At 31.6% G+C, this 22,241-nt stretch overlaps 1 protein-coding gene and 1 non-coding gene across 16 annotated transcripts in view; both read right to left on the bottom strand.

The window, feature by feature from the left end:
- Positions 1-22,241, bottom strand: part of LOC129908683 (protein alan shepard) — a 487,297-nt gene that overhangs the window by 188,402 nt on the left and 276,654 nt on the right. For 13 of the 15 annotated variants that reach the window (XM_055985360.1, XM_055985362.1, XM_055985364.1 and 10 more), the window contains one exon: positions 9,464-9,724. The exons of the other annotated variants lie outside the window; for them this stretch is intronic. In XM_055985360.1, the coding sequence (XP_055841335.1) occupies positions 9,464-9,724 (261 nt within the window). The remainder of the gene's footprint in view (positions 1-9,463; positions 9,725-22,241) is intronic. 15 annotated transcript variants of the gene reach the window in all.
- On the bottom strand, positions 17,517-17,679 carry LOC129912808 (U1 spliceosomal RNA). The gene has a single exon (XR_008771906.1). It is a non-coding gene; the product is annotated as a U1 spliceosomal RNA (small nuclear RNA).

Raw genomic sequence — 22,241 nt, 5'->3', positions numbered from 1 at the left:
GTTTAGTGAGTTTTGACTGAATAACGGAAGAAACAAGTTTTTAAAAAACACGTTTTTTTGACCGTTTTTAACCCATTTTCATCGTTTTTCTTAAATAGATACAGGAATAAAGTATAATGGAGTAATGATAGACCATGACTACGACTCTATGTGTCCGAATTTTGAATCATTTTCGTAAACACAATTTTGAGATAACGGTAAAATAAAATTTTAGAATTCAACAGGTTATAACTTTTGACCAAGAGCAGATAGAAATTTTATTAAACTTTTATGAGCATCCTGATACAATTACCTTTCATTTGGTATATCACACATAACGGTAGACTAACTACAAGCTACACAATGTTAAATCAAGAAACTTGCAAAAAACTTCAAAACACCAGTGGAGATCTGTTGCCCCCTGAACAGCCACCACTGTGGGAAGTACCGTAATCTCAGTTTGGAATTTCGACATGGTTGGCTTTAAAAAATTCTAACTTTTGTTCTAGGCATCGCAGAAATAAGATTCAAACGTCATATGAAAGGTGAAATTATAAGCTTTTACATGATATAAAATTTTTTATACGTTGTCAAAGAAAAATAGTTTTTTTTTTGCTTTTTTTGATGAAAATTGATCGAGTTCAAAAAATATGCCTAATAAACATGATCGATATTATATATTTTGAGCTGAAGCAATAAGCTTTCAGGTGGTATAAAATTTATTATAGGTTGCTGTATCAAAAAAAATGAATTTTTGGGTGATGGAAATGATTTTTTCACTTTTTTTCATAAGAAATGATTGTTTTTAATAAATTATTTTAATATTTTATGCGCATTGTAAAAATTTAAAAATGGTTTTGTTATTTAGAAGAAATATTTGGCTTTTTAATGGTATAATTTTTTTTTTTTGGAAGCTTTTAAAATAAAAAAAATAATATAATAAGAAAAGAAAAAAGGTAATTTTTTTAGAATTAAAACACACGTTAAAATTTGTTGTAATGTATTTTATTATTCTTTTCTTCATTTGACTTTTTTAATATAACGAGCGTTGAGATTTTGCAGTTTCCTTTATAAAGGTGTTTTTGTTCATGTGAGATTTACTTAAAACTGCAGGATTTCAGTATTTTTTGGGTGTTTTTGTCAATTAGTATTTTAAAATGTGTGCAAAATTTAATTAACAAATACAAATTTGGTGTCATATGATAGATCATATTATGAGAAATGAGTCCTCTAAAAATCATTTAAAATAAAATGGTACGTGATAGAATTTTTCTGCAACCAGATTTAGATTCAGGGAAGTCAAATCTTTCATAATTTCAAAGAATTATTTGAAGGACAAAAAAAAAGGTACATATTGCAGACCGGTGTTTCAATTTTTTATGTGGAAAATTCAGAACAAGTTAGAACCTAGGTATACTTTGACCTTCTCAGCTAAACATTGTATAATGTCTTTGAAATAAGATTAATTAAGATTATTTACCTACAATAAATCAACTAAGAAATTATCCAATATTATTAAAAAACAAACAAAAAAAACACCTCTTGATTTCCCCAATTACAAATTATAATCCCCCCCTAAAAATTTGTTAAAACAATTTGCTCTTGACTTAAACTTGTCAGATAAAATTTGTTTCAATTTGCTTCTGTTTAAAAAGAACAGCAAAAAAAAATCTCAATGTCACTTTGTTCCCTCAAAAACAAAATTTCTACAGGTAGTTAATCCTAGCAATTAGAAAAAGGACCTTTTCACAACATCACAACAAGAGAAAGCAAATCTTTTCTAATATAAAATACTTCAACCTGATTTATCACCACCAACATTTTGTGTTGTAATTTTACAAAAAAAGAGAGTCAACCCAATATCCTTTAAGGATGAGCCACTTTTTCATCATCAATCATACTCATCTACTTGGAACTATAGTTTGTTCCAAGTTTAAACATTTAATCTGTTTCGAATTTTTGATTAAATATTTCTTGTACCTGGGTTTTCTTGATGATGAAAATTCAATTATTATGAACTCTTTGGTTAGTTTGTTTGTGTGGAGTTTGGAAGAGGAACCCTTTGATATTTTCTCCCAGAGCATCAGGGATGATTTGTAACTTTTCAACACAAATAAAACAATGTCCCCCTTCCCCACTCTTTTATCAAGATAACTTTATTTTCTTCTATCTACATAATACAAGTTACTTGAAAGTTTTTGGCATGATGATAACCCCAGGCGGGAATACCTATATACAACAAAAACCTACACGAAACTGTGCTGAAATCTTTTTTGAAACTTTCAAACCTAAACAACTTCTCTATCTTTTTGTCTTAAATTCATTCAAAAGCACACCTCTGCCTTTTTCCCTTGCTCGCACAAAGATTTGTTGGAATTTTGGGGATTGTGTTCAATTTACCTAAGTTAAGTATTTTTCTTTTTGGGGCCCCCAAAGTCTTTGGTCTTTAAGGGAAATAGCCTATAACTGTATCTATCCAATGGACCAAGGACTAAATAGACACACACACACACACAATACAACACTAAAAATAAATCCCTTTCACTTTTTCGGATTAATATCTCTTTTCTTTTCATTTGCTGATGTGTTTGTGTATCTTCTTTTTTGCTGATTTTATTTGCTTTTATATGAATTCCTTGAAGAAGCTTAATTTATTCCCAAAGGTCAAACGCAAATTTGATATCATCGACGTCATTATCATCATAGCCCCGTTGTATAATAAAAATGCCCTTAGAATTGAACAAGAAGAAAAAAAAATATAGAATTCCTAGTCGATTCTGATATTCGAATTTATAAATTTTCTCTCTATTCGTGTGGGTTGACCGAAAAAAAAGTAGAAAAAAAACACGAATTTACCGGCAACAGCCGAAGTAAAACATGATTTATAGAAATTTGTCCATAAATTTACGCCAACTGTCGATAAGGAAAAGTAAACGAAATCTTCAACATGGCTGCACAGAGGGAGAAAGTTTATTTTCGCCATTAAAGGGAAACATGAAGTGAAAGTTAATGGGGATGGAGAGGGGGAGTTTTATATATTTTCTTCTTTTTCCATCCAAGGAGGTGGTATATAGATTTATATTGGGAGACTTAAGCTTATTGGCCTCCGACAAAAAAAAAAAAATTTCGACTTTTGACACCTTATTTCTGGCCGACACTAATCGTGAATGTTTTCCGTTCATTTTCACATCCATTTTTGTTTTATATTTTTTGTGTAAGCATACTTGATACTTTTTTCTTATTTTTAGGGTCCCATAAAAACGAAAACAAAAAAAAAAGAAGCTATATCAAGATTTCTAATACTCTTGTTTATTTTAAGGGGATTTGCGTTTAGGGTACCCCCTGTGTGTTTATGTATAATAGAGAAGTATAAACAGGATGTAAGACAATTTGTTCCATAATCGGACATCTAAAAGGATCTTTTTAACATGTTTATGCGCCTTAAAAGGAAAAGGAGGAAAAGCCAAAAAGCTCAAATGAAAATAAAGGTTAATAATTCTTTTATTCAACTGTGTGGTGTTTAAGAAAGATATTCGGGGGTGAAATGTTTTTTTGTGCTTCTAAAAAAAAAAACACAAATTTTGTGGATAAAGTTAAAATTTAAAATTTCATTTTTTGAACCCAACGGAGTAAAGCTTCATAACCAAAGAAGATTTGTATAAAACAAAATAAATACACATGTTTTTGAAATTACGATAACAGTGGTCGGCAAAAAACTAAAAAAAGTCGGGAGCAAGAACTTTATAAGGTGATTTTGATTGCCTTTAGTGTGCTGAATTCAAAACTGTTTACAGATTTTTTTCTATCACGTCTAGTTTTTGAGGTATACTCATCACTATTTTCACTATAAAGCTTCAAAAACTAATTTTTAATTGAGTTTTTTTTTATGTTTAGTCAAAAATATATATTTTCCGTAATATGTTGCTCTTTATAAGTCCAAATCAGAAGACGCGAGATGGAATTTGATTAAACAAACTATTCATTACTTTGAAAAAAAAAACACGATTTTGAGATATCTATCATATATTTCTTTTTTGAATATCTTTGAGAAAAAAAATAATTTTGAAAAAATATAAATACCTTTAGGACGTGTTAATATGTTGTTTTGAGATTGCATAAGTAGTTTTAACAAAAAAAAATTAACGGTGATGTAATTCGATGTCAAATGTACCCAAAAAAACGCGTTTTTGACCTATTAATATTCAATTATTTCAAAAACGTGACGTGCCAGTGAAATTTTGACTTCAGATTCGGACTCAGCACACAAAATTCCTCTCGAAAAATAGGGTTTGGTTCTTGCTCTATATCCGTTGCCGACCAGTGTAATTTTGTAAGCGTTTACGTGAATTTTTAAAAGAAATATTTTTTTTTTTAAGGTTTACGAAAAGATTCTAAAATTCGGTACCGCGGAATGTCCGAAACTTTTTTTTCATCTCATAGTTTTCCATATATATTTTTTTTTATGAGAAGTATTTTTGTGAGCAATATTCAACGCAAAGTACAGCACAGAATTGCTTAAAGAAGGCGTTACACATTCTAAAGCGCTTCTTTTATTATTTTAAATAAAAATGGCTCAAAAAGACCATTACATTGAAAGATAAGTTATTTAAAAATAAATTGCATCATGTTCAATATCTATAAATTATCATAAAGGGTAAAAAAAGACTATTTAGTAAAAACATTAAAAATGTCATTTTTTTTCTTTATTTTTTTTATAGTTTTTCTTTGTTTTTTACAATATTTGAATTTAAAATTTTTTAAAAAGCCTACATATCGATAGGAAATCTAATTATCTATAAAAAATTACTAAATAAAAAAAGTTATATGCAAAAACACAAAAAGTAACAAAAAGAGTCGAAAATAGGGGAAAGCGGGGCATAATGGGTCCCTTAAGGTTAAAGCAACAAAAAACATACCAAAAACATGTTAAGTAGGTTCAAAACAATTTAATTCATTAAATGAACATTTACTACATAAATTAAGGAGATATAAAATAAAAGGGTTGGGTTCGATATTCGATATTTTTATATTCCCGTTTTTTTAAATCCGGCTTTTAAAATCCCGTTTTTCATTATCCCGCTTTTTATAATCCCGCTTTTTAAAATCCCGATTTTTATAATCCCGTTTTTTTATTATCCCGATTTTGCAAGCAAAACTAGTTGTTTTATTTTAAAAAATCGCGCGATTTTTTAAAATAAAACAACTAGTTTTGCTTGCAAAATCGGGATAATAAAAAACGGGATTATAAAAATCGGGATTTTAAAAAGCGGGATTATAAAAAGCGGGATTTTCGAAAAACGGGATTTTAAAAGCGGGATTCAGATACGCTCCCAAAATAAAAAAATTTAAAAATTCTTCAAATTGTATGAAATTTAAAAAAATGGTTTAAAAACCCACTAGGCGAATTTTACTTTGATTCAGAAATACATCAACTCAGTTGAAAAGCTATTTTTATTCACTACGAAATACAGATATCATTTTCACTAAGGAGATTCCCCCGTATCACCACAGATAATTTGAAAAGAACAGATGCAAAATTGGAGTTGCCACTCTATTCAAACAAGAAATACGAGGGGTGTCCATTATACCCCAGGGGCCTGCTATGCCCCGCTTTCCCCTACCTATTGATCGTTACAAAAATAATCATACCTATCTTTATAACTTATCCATAGATTTTAAAGAAAATTATCTTGTTATCTTTGCCAAAAAGTGCACTACATATAAAAAATATAAAATTATGAGGATTCGAAAGATTTAGATTTTTTATTTAATTAAGAAATTTTTTTTTTTGAAAAAATTTCCTTTCAAAAATAGATTTTTTTTAAATATTTTAATACATTGCACTAAAACATCTGGAGTGACCTAAAAAAGTTATTCCAGTGTTTGTTGCTTATTTATTCAGCTTTCAGGTGCCGGTTTCAGATTGATCGTTTATTACTCAAGATATAGCCCTAATATACTAAGAACGCTAGTAAAAAAAACCACATAAAACTTTGAAAAATTATATCTCGAAAACGTATTCGTCGTAATTTTTTTTAAAGTGATTTTCGAGTTCTTGAGATCAAAGTGGGATTGAGTGTCCATTTTGGGTAATCTTTTTCTGCCTATTTTTACCATTTACATTTTATTTTTAAATTTGTACTTGTACCAAAAACAGTATTCAAAAATCAGCCTGTTTCGAAGAACTGACAAAATTTGAAAAGCTGTATCTTGTATCTCCGTAAGTCCAACAAAAATTATTTTAAACTCAATTTTTGTAAATATGTATTTAAGCTCTAAGACCATGACTGACCGTTTTTACTGAAAATATCGGTAAAACTAAGATCAACAAATTCGGGTATTATTGAAACTTTTTGTACTTTCGTTATCCGAAAACTTAATGATGGGCTGGGTATTAAAAAGTATGTATTTCTATTACCTTACCTAACCCTCTGTAGGCACAAATCTTTATGGCGAATTTGGTTTATACTTTTTCATGTCGCTAGAACTTTTTTCGGTCTCAGTATATTATAGAGAATCATATATGAAATTGATGTAGAATTTTCCGAAGAATTCGAATATTATATACACAATTCCAAAAAATTGTATTTTCACTCTTATAAAGACACTTTTTTGTGACCACTTTTTATTTTTGTCCTGCATAAAAAAAAAAAAAAAACATCCTTTTAAAGGTCATAGAAAGTGTTTACGGTCATCATAACTAACATATTAATTTACAATATGTCATTCATAAAAGATTGTTTGTACAAATATTATATTTCAGTCCTGAAAATCTATAGTGACCATTGAAACACAAAACTGCAAATTACTTATAAATTCAACAGCACGTGACACTAGCTTCTTATGCAACCTTTAAAGATCTTTGAAAAACGATAACTTCAATCATTCCTTTCTCTCTTTTCCAGAAAAATACAAAAAAAAAAAAAAAAACAAACCCAAGTTATCTAATATCTTTCCAAATAAACAACCATTAAACATTTTTATAGCAACACTTCCCAATCACAATAATAATTCTTGTCGACAAAATACAATACAAAAAAAAAAAAAACCTTTACAGAAGAGAAATCAATCAAATATCCTTAACCTCTCTCCTTCTAACCAAAAAATAAGAAGGCAAAAAAAAAGTAAACAAAACCTCAATATAATCCTCATCCTCCTTCTACTCCTCGAAGCTTGTCAATGGACAACAAAAGCAACAACAACAAAATACAATAACAACAAAAAACAACAATAATAACGAACAAAAACGGTGAAGAAATTATTCCTCCACCACCACCATCAAACTGTCAATTAACGTCAAACTTTTGACATGTGCACCAACTTCTAAATTGGAAATATGACAGCCTGCCGGCTGTCATTGGACACGATTTTATGTTTTTCTTTTTTTCTTCTCTCTCTTTTTTGTTTTTCTTCCTTGTTTTTGTTGTATTATTTGTGTGCAAAAAAGCAAAACACACAACTTTTGGTTGGGAAAACTTGCGAAATTGCACAGAGCCAACTACTACTAACTTCACCCATGTGTCACATCTTTATGATGTTAACGCCGATGGTGCTGCTGCCGTAACTGTTTTGCTGGTAGCCAGATGAGTAAAAAAAACGAGAAAGAGAGATTTCATACCGAGATGGTGTTGATGGTTATGATGATTACAACATCACTCGGTTTTAGTGGTTTCACACTGAATCCTTATATACTTACCCCGACCGAACGACCTTTTGTGTATAATTTGCGATGGTAATTTGATTTAAGGAGATTAACAAAAACACACACAGAAACATGTGGGCTTTTAGCGCCTTATCGCCGACACTAGCGGCATCAGAAATACCCGATATATCTCATCGCAAGCCATTAGCGGTATTTAATCAAAATGCGTATCCTTATTTTTTTTTTTATAGCCCCTCGACTTCAAAGTACTAATTTAATATTTAAATTTATGATTGTGTCATTTTAATAAATCATCAAATCAGTTATACAATATTCTTACCGCCTGTGAGCCAAAACACGATTGGACTAAAACCGCTTTGGCGGATTTGCGGGTTTTGGCAAGGTCTTGAAATGTCTATCTGCGTGGAGGGTATGAGAGAAGTCGTATACTGATAAATTGTCATCCATCAAATTAAATTTTAATTAAGCTTCCTTGGGGTTTTCGAGGGAGACGATGGGTATCAGACGATGGTGGTAGTAGCGGCGGCGGCGGTGATAGTGGCGACGAGTAATACAGACAACAAAGTCGTGGTTAAACTCTCTGGTGGAATTGTAAAAGGATGACAATCCATCAGGCAAGGTAATGGGTGATGTTTTGAGGTTTAAGTAGTTTAGAATTCTCTACACTACAGAGTAAGTTGTCGTCATCGTTGTCAGATATTTGGAAAGGGATGAAGGTTTGCAAATTATATCTTCGTTGACCACAGTTGCGTTACGGTCCGTCCAATTGTGTAGAAATCGATTTGTTGCGGTTTGGAAAATTTGTTTTCAAGGAACAGAAAATGACGTTAAAGTACAATTTCTTCAAAACTTCAATCAAAATGTTTTAATCATCGGTTGCTTGCAGTCTCATAAAACTATAACGCAGAGTAACGTTCAGAGATGGGATATAATTAAAAAATTTTCTGACTTCATTAACAGAGTAGATAATATAACTATTCTAATTATATGCACAGGCCAACAAAAGTAAAAAAAAAAAACACCCTTTAAGTAACGCAAACGTAAAAATTTCCATTGATCTTCATTAGTTCCTTTCATTATACAAAAATGTAAAGTAACGTAAGCGTTATGGTTTTTTAAAATCTTCTTAAGCTCCCTTCGCTAGATAAAAAAAAATTATTAATGCTTCTTTAAGTGAATTTGGGTTAGGAGCATTGGAAAGTTGAAAGTTTTAAGTAACGCAAACTAAACGATTTTAGCTTAATCTTCTTTTTTTTCCTTTCGATATGAAAAAAAAACTGTCAAAGAAGTTATTTACTCTATAAAAGCTTCTAAAAAATGGGTTTAGATTGAAAAGTAATTGTAAGAACATCTTTGAAAAAAAAAACACCCTTTATGTAACGCAAAAGCTATGATTTTTTTTAAATCTACTTTATCTCCCTTTTGGCGAAAAAAAAGTTTTTATAGAAGTTATTAATACCATAGGATGTTCTTTTAAGTGGTTTGGATTGGAAAGCTATTGGACATTTTATGTAGTAAAAAAAGACCCTTAAAGTAACGATTTTTAGTCTTCTTTAGTTCCTTTCGATATAAAAAAAAAAAACTGTTAACACTGGTAGGCAAACCAGAGCAAACTTTTTTTTTAAATATATAAAGCAGTTATTTTAATAGATACATAAGACTTTATTTTTAAACTTAAAGAAGTCTTATGGAAACTTTAAAGAAATCAATAATCGTATATGTTTTTAGGAATAAATTATTTCCAAATTAGTCTACGAAGACTAAACTGCCTCAATTTCTTTTTTTTTTTATTGTCAACAAACAAAAAAAATTATTACATACCGTTGTAGTTGTTGTTGTATGAGGTGTATATGCGGCATAAGCTGGTTGTGGCAAAGGAGCTGTATATCTGTAGGCCTGTTGTGCAGCAGCGGCCGCCGGTGCGTAACCCTGGGGTGTCCAACTAGCACCTCTATATGGAGCACCAGCTAATCCACCTGCAGCTGGACTAGTCATAGCTGGCCTCTGGGCCCCTTTCAATGATACCGGGGCTGGGGGCGGAGCTCCCGGGTATGCCGAACGCGGCGCTGCTGTTGTACTTCCCTAGAAAAAAAAAAAAATAAACAAATTTAAAATATATCAAAAATGCTTCAAAAATGATTCTAAGAGAAAAAAATACAAAAAAATGTTTCAACTTTAATTTACCAACTTTACAAATAAGTATTCTTCAAAATTCCCCACACTCTTAATATTTCGTCCTTGTCAAAACAGTTCACCCTATTATATTTGTACGAATATTCAAGGCAACATCATTTAACATCATTTTTCAAACAAAAAAAAAGCCAAACGAAAAAACGTGCTTCAACTCCAGCTGCGAGGGTTGCTTTTTGCTCTCTCATATTCAACAAGAACACACAACTCAGATTCTTTATTAAACCTGCACCCTCCAAACCATACTTATTTCTACACCCTACACCATCACCGTGTCAAAGAGTATCACTGCTTCTAGCATTTTTATAATCCAATAGATCAATCATTATCGATATAACAAGAAATAAACGAAGGAGCTGTGTGTTTCAATTTTTCACCGCTCACGTATCCCTAACCAAGACCATTTTTTTTTTTCCAACAAACACAATTGATTTGCGTTGAGAACCGCATCTACATTATTTTAGAAGAAGAAGAAGTAGAAGAAAGGTAAAAGACGTCGTTGTCGATTGCGTGAGTTTTCTTTTTACTTTGTTAAATTATACGAGGATATAGGCACTTGAGTTATGAGTGGTGATAAAAGAAACACAAGTAAAAATGCGTCCTTAAAGGATGCGAAGAAAAAAAAAAAAAAAAAAACGTTTAAAAGGGAAGTAATATTCATTATAAAGGTACTACATGGTGTATACGTAATTTTTTTTTTACATTTTTTTTTTCTTTTTTATTTGATGATTTGTTCTTGAAGTTTTAATTTATTTTCTTTATAAATTTGCTTGATTTTTTATTAAGAAATTTATTTTTTCTTTGAAAAATTTGTGAAAGGAAGTTAATTTTGAACCATTTAAAATAATCAGTGGAATGAGGATAAAAAAATAGTAAGGATTGAAACATTTTTATTGAGCTTTTTATGATATCAAGAATCAAAGACATTTCCCAGTTTTGTAACAATAAATTTGAGAGAAAATGAACAAGGGACAAACAATGAATTGATATAATGGCAACATTATCATGAATGATAAATAAAGGTTGACGTGAAATACTTTTGGGCATTTAGTTTTGTGAGACAAAAATAATAAAATGTTACATTATAACAGATGTGATTTCTCTATTAAAGAGAATGATGAGAGATTGTTAGTTTTTTTTCTGTAAATATAAAACCCAGGGGAACATTTAACAATAAATAAAGTGCACATGATGCGATGTTCAATGGCAGTTAAGTTGTTGATAAAAAGCATTAAGTTTATATTTAGAACATTTTTTGTCGTTTATCAAAAAAGGTAACTAGATTAATTGTCAATTTAATAAAATTTATAAGTTTTTCCTTTTTGAAAATGAAGTTAAGTACCGATTGAATCAAGTTGATTTATTAAAGGGAAACATAAGATGATTAAAGTAGCCAAATGCGTCGCTTAAGATTCCTTGTACGTTGTTATTAATTTATTAAGTTTTGATAAATTAATTGCTAGGAATTTCAAAAGTAGATACAAAAATTGACAAGTAGTTTCTCTTTTTGAACGCAAAATGAAAATTGTTGTCATTGTAAGTTTTCATTATTATTTTGTTAAAAAATTTGGAGAAGCAATCAGGATTTTAGGATGTTTAAAGAAAATAAAAAAATGTGGAGGAAGTATGACCTACTCTGAAAATTATTTTAAAGAACTCAAATAATATGAGTCAGTAAATAGAAGTTAATCAGGTTTTATGATATAGCCCATGTTCAATCACAGAGAAAAGTGAAATGAATCAAACTACAATTTTTATTTCGAATTTTTTGAATTCAAAGTTGATGTAGTTTTAACTATTTACACCATATTTCTTTTTTAAAGTTTATTTTCAATCATTCCGAAAAAAATCTTCTTTTACAGAACAATTTGCACGTAGGGGAGAGTGGGGCTAAATGTAACAGGGGTAAGAATTAACAGCTAAAAAAAGCGATGTTCCTTTCAATATTAAGAAACGCGTAAAGGAGAAAAATGCTCAATTTTTGCATATCTACCGGCACATTTTCTTCAGATGAAGATTAGACGACAGGGTGAGAAGTTACACTAGTGGTGCCCAAAAAATGCATGTTTGTAACTTTTTTTTTTAATTTTATTTTTGGTCTACCTCTTTACCCGAAAAAGATAGAGTGCTAAGTGTTTTTTTGTTATATGCAACTGTGTTTTGGCTCAAATTGCGTGTATATGTTATGTCTATATCAATTTCGCTTTTTTTTTAAATTGATTTTATGTGCCAAATTTCATGCTGGGGCTAGTTGTAACATTTTTCCGGGGCAAGTTGTACCATGTAAAAACCTACCTATACTGAAAAATTGTTTACCTAATATAATTAACAACCCTGAATATGAATGCTTGTAATTGAATTTGTATTTATTTTGAAATTGGAAACACATTTTTGAACCACCACTTGAATTCATAAAGCTTATAAAACAATTTATGAATTCGAATAACTTTTATTTAAGACTACTGTCAAATTTTCTCTGGAAATCTTGGATTTGCTCCACTTTTTACAAATTTGCACCAAAATTTCATGACTGAGGTTTGTTTTTATTGTTATTAATTAAAAATAAATAAATATAAACAAATAAAGGTATTTTTCTCTTATTTTTAGTTCTTGGTACAACCTACCCCGGTATGTGTTACACTTTGCCCCGTATGTGGGGTAAGTTGAAACAACACGATTTTTTTTTTGGAAGCTTTATTTTTCAACATTACCGTTATGTTTTGCTAAATTTTTATGATGGATCTTGGAGCTAAAACATGGGTCTTTAATTTAAAAAAGGTCTGGTTGACCCACTTTCAAATTTGTAGGAGAACCATCGATTTTAGAAAAAAGTGTTACATTTGGCCCCACTCTCCCCTACATATCCTACCCGTGACAAACAATTTTCCGACCTGGGGTTGCGACTAAGTTTTTCATATAGTTTTTGGGTCACTGAATCCGAATCCGAAGTCCGTTTTGCCCCATCACGTCAGGTTTTGGAGATAACCTCAAAAAATGTCACGAAAACAAAAAAAATTTTCTCTGATCTGGATGTGCGAATATGTTAATCATATAGTTTTTAGATCGCTGAATCCAGATTTGAAGTCAATATTGCCTTATCACGTCAGGTTTCTGAGATATCCTCAAAAAAATGTCAAAACTAAAAAAACTAAATTTCTTATCTGGGGTTGCGTCTAGGTTTTTCATATAGTTTTTGGGTTTCTTAAACCGAATCCGAACTCTATTTTGCCGTTCCACGTCAGGTTTTTGAAATATCCTCAAAAAATGTCAGAAAATAACTTTTTTTTTTTGAGTTTAGACATTTTTTGAGGATATTTCAAAAACCTGACGTGATACGCCAAAATAGACTTCGGATTCGGTTTCAGCGACCTAAAAACTATATGAAAAACCCAGATCAGAACTTTTGTTTTTTTTTTGGTTTTGAGATTATTTTGAGGATATCTCAGAAACCTCACGTGATAGGGCGAAATTGACTTCGAATCTGGATTCAGCGATCCAAAAACAATATGATTAATATATTCGCACACCCAGATCAGAGACAAATTTTTTTTTGTTTTCGTGACAGTTTATGAGGTTATCTCAAAAACCTGACGTGATGGAGCAAAACGGACTTCGGATTCGGTTTCAGCGACCCAAAAACTATATGAAAAACCTAGTCGCAACCCCAGGTCAGAACTTTTATATTTTTTTGTGTGGCTGTGTTATGAATAAAATAAGTCTATCTATTTTTTTCGTGTAAAAAGCCCATTTTTTTTGTTAAGTGTGAGAAAATGAAGTTTCATTATGAAAAATTTGTAATAATAATGGAATAAATAGATTTCATAAAATAATTCTGGGTGAAAGAGTGTTTTTTTTTTCAACGGAGAGAAGGTGTAATAAGTTCCAATGAAAAAATGATTCTTTTAGAACTAAAGTGTATGGGCGTTCTATTTGCAATGGGAACGAAGAATAAATAAATTGGATGGTCTCCAACTTTTCTCTGTTGTAATCTTAATCTTAACAAAATTTCAATACTCTTTGAAGCTTGACCTATATCAGCAAGCCACTGAAATATTTATTGTCTCTATTCTATCAAACATTTTGAACTTAAATTTTATTAAAAACTTAGTTACTGATTCATTCTTTTTCAAAAATTAACATAATTCTTGCTCCGAGTATCTTAAAATTTGTATCAATTCAAGAAATGCCTGCATAATTTGGAGTAAACAATTGAACTACTCAAGTGTTTTATTATTATTGTCTCTAAAAATAACATTTTTAATTCATTTAGACAACAAGAAACCATTTTCATGAAAACAATAACATTTTATTTTTAATTAAATCATACTCGGCACAATTTCCAACCTTCAAGTGTTTGTTTTTTTTTGCATTCAAGTTTATATTACCAGAATCACCTTTAGCACAATACTCGTAATTCCAGTTGACAAATAGATTTCATCAACCTCTGACATTTTGCCAAAACCAACAAATTTTATTTTATACGACAAACCAGAACCACCCACTTGGCTAACCTTTTTGAATATCATTTCCACACCCACACTTCCAAAGGCAGTCATAAGATATTAAATATCAACAACAACTGACCTTGTCCACCTAAATGTGGTAATATAGCCCCCTCCAAACAATCTTTTATTATTGTGCTGGAAAATAATAATAAATAGAGCTATGAATTACCAAAACTCTAATTGATTTCAATTTCACAAAACCAAATGTCAAAACAACAAGGATGTTAACATAACAAAAAAATAAAAGCATTCAATCAAACTATCTACTTGTATCTATTCAACCGCACACAAAAAAAAAAAAACATAATATCCATGAAATGCAAAGAGAAATAAAAGGAAATAAAACCCAAATTTATTCTCAGCTATTTTGAATTGATAATAATTTGAAGTGAAGTGTGTTGATATCAAAATACTCCCTCGTATAACTACCATCTGCTATCTCACATTCTCCCCTTAACCCCCCTTTGGCTCATGTAGTAGCAACAATTTTCTGAATGAATACACGTGTCCTCGTTATATTCTGTAAGAGGAAGGACGATGGCAGGGCCACCAACTTTTACGGTGGAAAAAAGAAACACAAAAAAATAAAGTTGAGCATCGACAAACCGAACTGAACTGAACCACTGGAATTTTATTGCATAAATTCCATACTTTTTCTCTGTATTTTTGCCTGCAAAGTATCCTTTTTTTTCTGTCGATGTTGTTGTTGTTGTATATTTCATATCCTTTCGCCATGATATTTCCTCTTTTCTGTATATCTCTAGGAATAATTTACATCGCGATAGTTAAAATGTATTTCAACTGCAGTTATAGAAGAGTGCTACTCCATGGAGCTCCGCAGGACTCCAGCAGACTCTACAACAGCAGGAGAGTGTTGCATCAGATGATGATGGGGATGCAATGGTGATTCCTGGTTGCCATGTTATGTATCTATGCAAATGAATCAACGTGCGAGAGTAATGTGCTCTATATGCATGCATTTGAGCGCCCAAGAAGAAGAGGAGCAGCAGCACAACCCAGAGGGCGAATTATGTTTATTTCGCAGCGGAACGGAGAAAAATCGACAAAAAAACTGCAATTCGACGAGTATGTTAAAGTGTATACCTACCAACAAACAACAAAAACATTAAGGGCAGACAAAAACATGCAAAAAAAAAAGTATCTTTAAAGTCTTTCCCTGTCAGTCGGTGTAGATACATGCGACGAAAAGGGAAATATACACAAATTCCGTTCGAAAAGTGAGTTTCGCTGGTGTTTTGCTTTCCTTTCCGAACGCGAACGAACGAACGCAAAAATTATTGACAATCGATGGTGGCAAGATACAACAAAAACATTGTCATTCGGACTCATTTTCGTTTATCGAACACACACAATAGCCACGTACCTACTATCCTCCCTTGTGGCACCCCATATCCATTCCAAACTCCGTAACAAACATCACATCTGGTTCAACAGTTTCATATACGAGAATACATATCGATGAATCCGCATGATGTAGGATTGGTATGTTCGACATACAATTTATAGCTTTTAAAAGCCATTTTATCATTCCGTTGAAGTCTTGTGGGGAAATGTGTCAATTTAAACGCCAGGGCCACAACACAAGTAGATACATTGAACGAAAATAAAGTCCCAAAACCAATGAAGAAAGTAGGTAGGTATATCATTCTATTTTATTCTATATGCGTGTGTACAAAGTGTTTGGGTGAATATTTTAATGGAGAAAAACCAGAGGATATAGACGAAAATATAGTTGTGACTGAAAACCCTTGGGATGTGTGTGTTGTTGAGAGTGACAAGGTAAAATCAATGGCCAAACATTGATAAAGCAAATATTTGAAGTAAATAAAATTTAAATTCTTGGTTATTTAATGAAGATGTTGGAAATTTATTGGGGAACTGAATTAGGTTCTTAGAGTTTTTGTTGTTTGAGAGAATTTTTGACAAAAAAATGAATGGGGAAACAGTGTTGCACGAGAAAGCAATGAGAAGTGCTTAATAGAGTGGGCCGAAAAACACTTTTTTTCGAATTTCAAATCGCAATAGCGCGGAAAAGTTGCGAATGGTGATGACTAATAAGGGTTTAAAAAATAATCAAAATCAGTTCATATCTTCCGGTAGCGCATCGGCTCTGAAATATGAAAAAATTTTTTAAAAAATGGTATTTCTACAAAAAAAAATTTACCACCCTAACATATTATTTTTTGAACATTAAAGCTTTAGAAAACTTTCATGTGAGCTAAATATTAAGCAGAAAAAAAAATTGGCTCAAATTGGTTAAGGACTTCGGTGGCACATGTGTTTCAAAATTTGTCAAAAATGGCAAAAATCATATGTTTGCGATATTTTTTTTTCCTTTTTATAAACTATTTTTAAAATAAGAAGTTGACACAATCAGTGAAAGCCGTGAAAACGCTGAATATATAAAAATCTTTCGGTCAAGTACGTTTTGGCTATTTATTATTCTCTTTGCCGCACAGTGGTGCCTTTGGTGCTTTTTTGGCTTCAAAAATCATTTTCACGGCCATTTCTTGATGAAAAGTCATGAAATTTAGAACACTGAAGTATATAAGTATAAGATATACGAAAAAGCTACCAACTTTTTTTTTACTCAAAACGGTGGTCCCAAAATGGCGATCAGAAGAAGCATTTATACCTAGAATCTTCTTTTGCGAAACTGTTTATAAGCTAAAAATTTAGCTAATTGATGAAAAACAGATGTTCGACTTGAATTAGGTATATTCAATGAAAAAAAATTCAAACATTGTTGAAACAAAGTTCAAAAAGTGTCAAAGAAGTAAACCGCACTTTCGACCTTTTTTTTGTGCTATTTTTTGTTTATAAAGCTCAATTTTTGATATCTTCCTTATTTATTTTCATAAAAAAATTACTATTTTGGCTTTATATAATTCCCAACTAAAAAGTAGATATTAAGAAAGATAAAAAATGAAAAGATAACAAAACTGTGATAACTTCAAAAGAAAACGGCTATGAAAAATTGCCCTGCAAGTGAACTTCATAAACTAACCAGATTTTCTAACTTCGACTTCGACTTTCACCACAAATGTTTTTCAATGAACACAAGAAACGGACACTAGAAAAGTAGAAATAGAAAGGATCAATTTTGTATACCTCCCTTTAAATTTTAAATGATTGTTTAAAGTGATATTTAATTAATGTCGGGGCGGCGCGAACGCCATCCCCGGCTACCAAAAATTACACGCACGAGTTATTCACATTAGGAACAATCGCAGAGGTCAACCCAGTCGAAGTGCAATGACCAGGTCTCGCTCCGGGGGAACCGCCTTCATGATCACGGTAACCCCTACGCCAGGTAAGTATGCTTAACGGTGGTTTTGTTCGATCTCTTATGATATCTTTTGCACAAACTGAATGTGAATTATAAGAAAAGAAACGAAAAAAAATTACCACTCCTTTGCCAGTGTGTAGATCAACACGATCAACGATCGCAGAGAAGATGTAGAAGTTGAAAAACAACAACAATGTGCATGCACACACGATCGATTATAATATGATCGCACAAGCAAACACGTATCAAAAATAATTTGAGATAGGTTGGGTAGGTAAGAAAAAATACAAAAAGAAAACAAAAGAATGAGTCTCTGTCTCATACTATACTGAAACCGATAAAATAGGTAGGTATACTGAATTCTGGACAGTGGAAGGTTTGAAAATAGGTCCCCATCCCCATTGAAAATGAACACAATTAGTAAAAGGAAAGGTCAAGGTGGAAAGTTGTTTATTCAGCTAAATCAACAGGCAGATTGTTGGTTTTGTTGTTGTTAATATTTCATTTAAATTTTTATTAATTATAAATTTTTATTTGAAATATTTGCAACTAACGAACCAATCATGAAAAAAACGCCATCTACCAACGTCCTTCTATATCCAACCCTGTTTATAGGGAAAGGTCTACCAACCTTCCTTCTTATTTTATTTTTTTGGTTCCAAAAATGTCAAAAAAAATCATACAACGTCACATCCTCTTCATCTCATTAACAATCACAGCTGAACAATGTTATTAATAATAATTAGGCTTAATGACGTCATTAGCACATATCAGCAACAGCAGTAGCAGCATCAGCATCAGACAGAGTGTCAGCTTGGCAGCAACAACGACGTCAAAGTCACTTTGTCTCTCCCAAAACCAGCTTAAAAAAAAAGCAAAAAAACTTCTCTCATTTTCACCGTAGGGCTTGGAGACTTTTTTGATGATGATGTGCCTGTCCTTAACCAACAATAATGTGTTTATATTTTTCCATATATAGCTTCATAGGTATCTTCCTAATAATCCTCTCTCTCTCAGAAGATGCCAAATGGTTTCGGTTGAAAAAGTTGTATTCGGCTGTTGAACCCCGTTGGCTTGGTCGTCTTTTCTCAGAGTCGAGTCGGTATAGATGATGGATATCATAATGTGTTCCAGATTTTCATTCTTCTTTTTTTTTTTGTAATACCAAGAACCTGCAAATTGTGTAGAATTATGACAGAGAATATGTCAAAGGTTATTAAATTTCCCTCTCGCTTTTTCGAAAAGGCTTGAAGGCTTAATGCGAAAGATGACAGCATGTGTGCAAGTGTGCCGGAGAAGAGTTGATGTGTGCTTGCCTCAAAAAAAGTTTGACGTCATCACATTATTAAACTTTTATGTCCCCCACAAAATGAAGGTAATAAAGATACATAGATGAATCTATAAGATACAAATGTATCTTTTTTTTTGGTGGTCAAAGTTGAGTCCTCTCAATTGCATCACTTTGGGAAATTAAACCATCTCGAGCATCGTCAAGTTTTTTTCCTCCTTTTTTGTAACTTGAAAAAATATCCTCGTTACATTTGGTGTTGAAAAAAAAAAATAAAACCAGGAAACTAACGGCACTTAGTTTGTAACAAATTAAAATGTCTGTTTGTCTATCGCTGATGGTTGTTCTGGCTGCTAGCAGAATTAATGCGCATACTAAAATTATGCGCAGCACTTTTTTAAAGGGCGTTGTACACGAGCTGGATGGGTTGGTTGTGTGTTTCGAAAGTCCTACGAAACGCACCAGAACTATAAGGACACTCCAATGGAAGAGGGGAGGTGGAGGAATGTGGTTTGTTTTGGTATGTCACTTTGTGAAACAGGTAATTTTACGGTTGCTATCCGAGAGATAAAATTTGTATCATTTATATCCATCTATCCTATCTATCTCCACGTGGGCATTAAACTAGCTGATGGCTTGGCTCTGGCTGTTGTTAAAGGTGGAAAAGATCCATACACAATGCCATCAGGTACACAGAGAGAAGAACATCAGGAACAGGAGAAAGGATTCTGAAGCAGAAGAATTGGAGTATACACAAGGAGTGAAGAGCTTGATGGTGTTATAGTCCTGTGCCTGAATCCTGGTCGTATAGTGTCAGTCGATATAGAGATAGAAAAATATATATATTAAATAAAAGCTCTTCTCTTTTCTCTGTGTTTTGTACGTCAATGAGTGCACAATTTTGAATTCAGGCGGAAAGAATTTATCCTTTCTTCTGGTTTCTATCCCATTTTTGCTTTGTTTTCTCTTTTTTTTTATATTTTATTTCATTTTTGTACTGAAGGACTGTTTCATTATATTTTATTTTTTTTTTGTATGCCACAAGGGGAAAAATTCCTTTTGGTTTTAATGGCTGCATTTTCTTAATTTCATGGAAATTTTTAAGTCAAAAAGCGAGAAAAACGGAAAAAAAAAAAAAACAAATGAATGAATTTTTTTGTTTTGTTTGTGTGAATGTTGTTCTCAAGGTACAAATACAGACAGAAAGATAGATAAAGAGAGAAAGAAAAAAATATAGTTTGTTGGAATGTTTTGCAATTTACCAAGTGTGAACACCATGCGTTGACACTCTACCAACAAAGAATTGCAGAAAAAAAATAGAAAAAAATTAAACATTTTTAAGGATCATACCATCATCATCATTCCTTTTAACAGAGAGAAAGAGTGGCAACACACACAACAGAGGTTAAGAGTTTAGTTCATGTTTAACTTTTGTAATTGCATTCGTGCTTGTATCTTATGTCAAGAGTTATTTGCAATTCCGTCATTGGAGTTGTTTTCTACTCCGCTTTTTTTTTTTTAATTTAAAAGTGTGCATATTTACCAGATGAAGTTTTTAAGTTATTTAATCTTTTTGTATTTGAAAGTTAGAGTACAAACTGCAGTGCGTTAGTTTTTTAAATTTCTTAGAAGTCATTTGGTTAGATTTGGATTTACAAGGATTTCGTGGAAAAAGATTTCAAAGGAAATCAATTTTTAAGTTGTTAATTTTAAGAAACAATTTTTTCGTCGATTGTCAACAGTATGGTTGCTTAGCTTCCAATTAGTTGAGAAAAAAGAAAATCAGAAATGTGCAATTTTTAATACATTTTTAAATTATTGTCATGACTTGTGCCACTAGAGGGTGCCATAATAGTACAAATTTTCATAGCCTATAACCAGAGGATAAGTAAGACAATTCCGAAAATACTTCATTTGTCAAATTATGAGAAGTATTTCAGAAGATATGAGGGAACATGCATAACCATATTCTTACAGCCCGGTTCAATAAATAAGTCACACTATATAAAAAGAAGATACTGAAAAGATTTGATGATGAAAAACTTATAAAAAAAAATGAATTCTTTCGTCTAATTTGTTTCTAGCAGTTGTCAATTTTCAAGCTCAAATACATTTCTCGGAAACCCTTCGCGTTAGGAAGTTTAGCCCATTGAGACTTTGGATTCGCACATTTTAAACTGCCAGCACTTAAACATTTTATCAAATTTTCTCCAGATTCGGAGTTATAAGCATAGGACCAACCCAACATGTCACAGCACACATCTTCATAGGAAAACTCATCATGGACTGTACAACTCATCATGTAAAAAGTCATCACAAAGATCGATTGGAAGAAATGCATTTTGAGTGAATTTTATATTAGCGTTTTTCTTTTTGAAAAGGACATTTTTAGGTGGCTGTTTTTTTTTTTTATTGTTTTGGTTTTGTCCGGATTGGCCTTTCTTTCCGAGCAGAGGCATCTTAAAAAAAAAAAAACGGAAAATGCAAAATTGGAACAACGCTACGTGTGCTTGAAGGGTTTGGGTCAAAATTCAGCAAGTGGCAAAATTCGGATTCGATAATTCTGTATTCCGAATTCTATATTTTAAAATTGTGTAAACTGGAAATTTTAAATATTAAAATTGGAATTATAGAATTTTGAAGCAGAATAAATTTTTGAATTAATAGAATTTTGGAATACAGAATAATAGAAAAGAAGAATACTGGAGAACAGAATTATGTTCATATCTAATTTTTTATTCAGATGCAAGAAAAGGCATACAGATTTTTGAAATAAAGAAGTTGAAAATTAATTCAGAAAAAAATGACAATATTTGAAGGATAATTAAAAAGCGTTAGGTTTTTAAGTCCAATTAATGGCATTTTTCTAGCTTCCATTCTATCCACGGTTTGCCAAAAATTACTCTGCAAAAGCTAAAATCAACAAAAACTGAAAAATTCACATATTTTATTTTTACTTCTTTTGGATTTCGGACAATATTGCAGTGTTGTTCAAGGGGTCATGACCATTAAAATGAGGGGTTGTCGTCGAGATCCCGATAACCAACAGAAAAAAGATTGACCTGTTGAAGCTATACTTTATTGACCACAATCCTAAATCTTTCACAAAAAAGTTCATAGTTCTGAAAGTCTGATCTTTTTTCTAAGAAATATGAAACAACATTCATAAAGCATTTAAAAAAAAAAAAGAAACTTTGAAAATCCAAAAAATTTTAAGTCTTGAAATCCAGAAAACCCAAAATTCAGAAAACCCGAAATCCTAAAACCCAGGAGGCATTTGCGGATTTTGGGTTTTCGGGATTTTGG

The sequence above is a fragment of the Episyrphus balteatus genome, chromosome 2 (assembly GCF_945859705.1).
Source record: "Episyrphus balteatus chromosome 2, idEpiBalt1.1, whole genome shotgun sequence".
Lineage (NCBI taxonomy): Eukaryota > Metazoa > Arthropoda > Insecta > Diptera > Syrphidae > Episyrphus > Episyrphus balteatus.
Note: the sequence above shows the minus strand (reverse complement) of the source record. Positions and strands in the feature narration are given on the sequence as shown.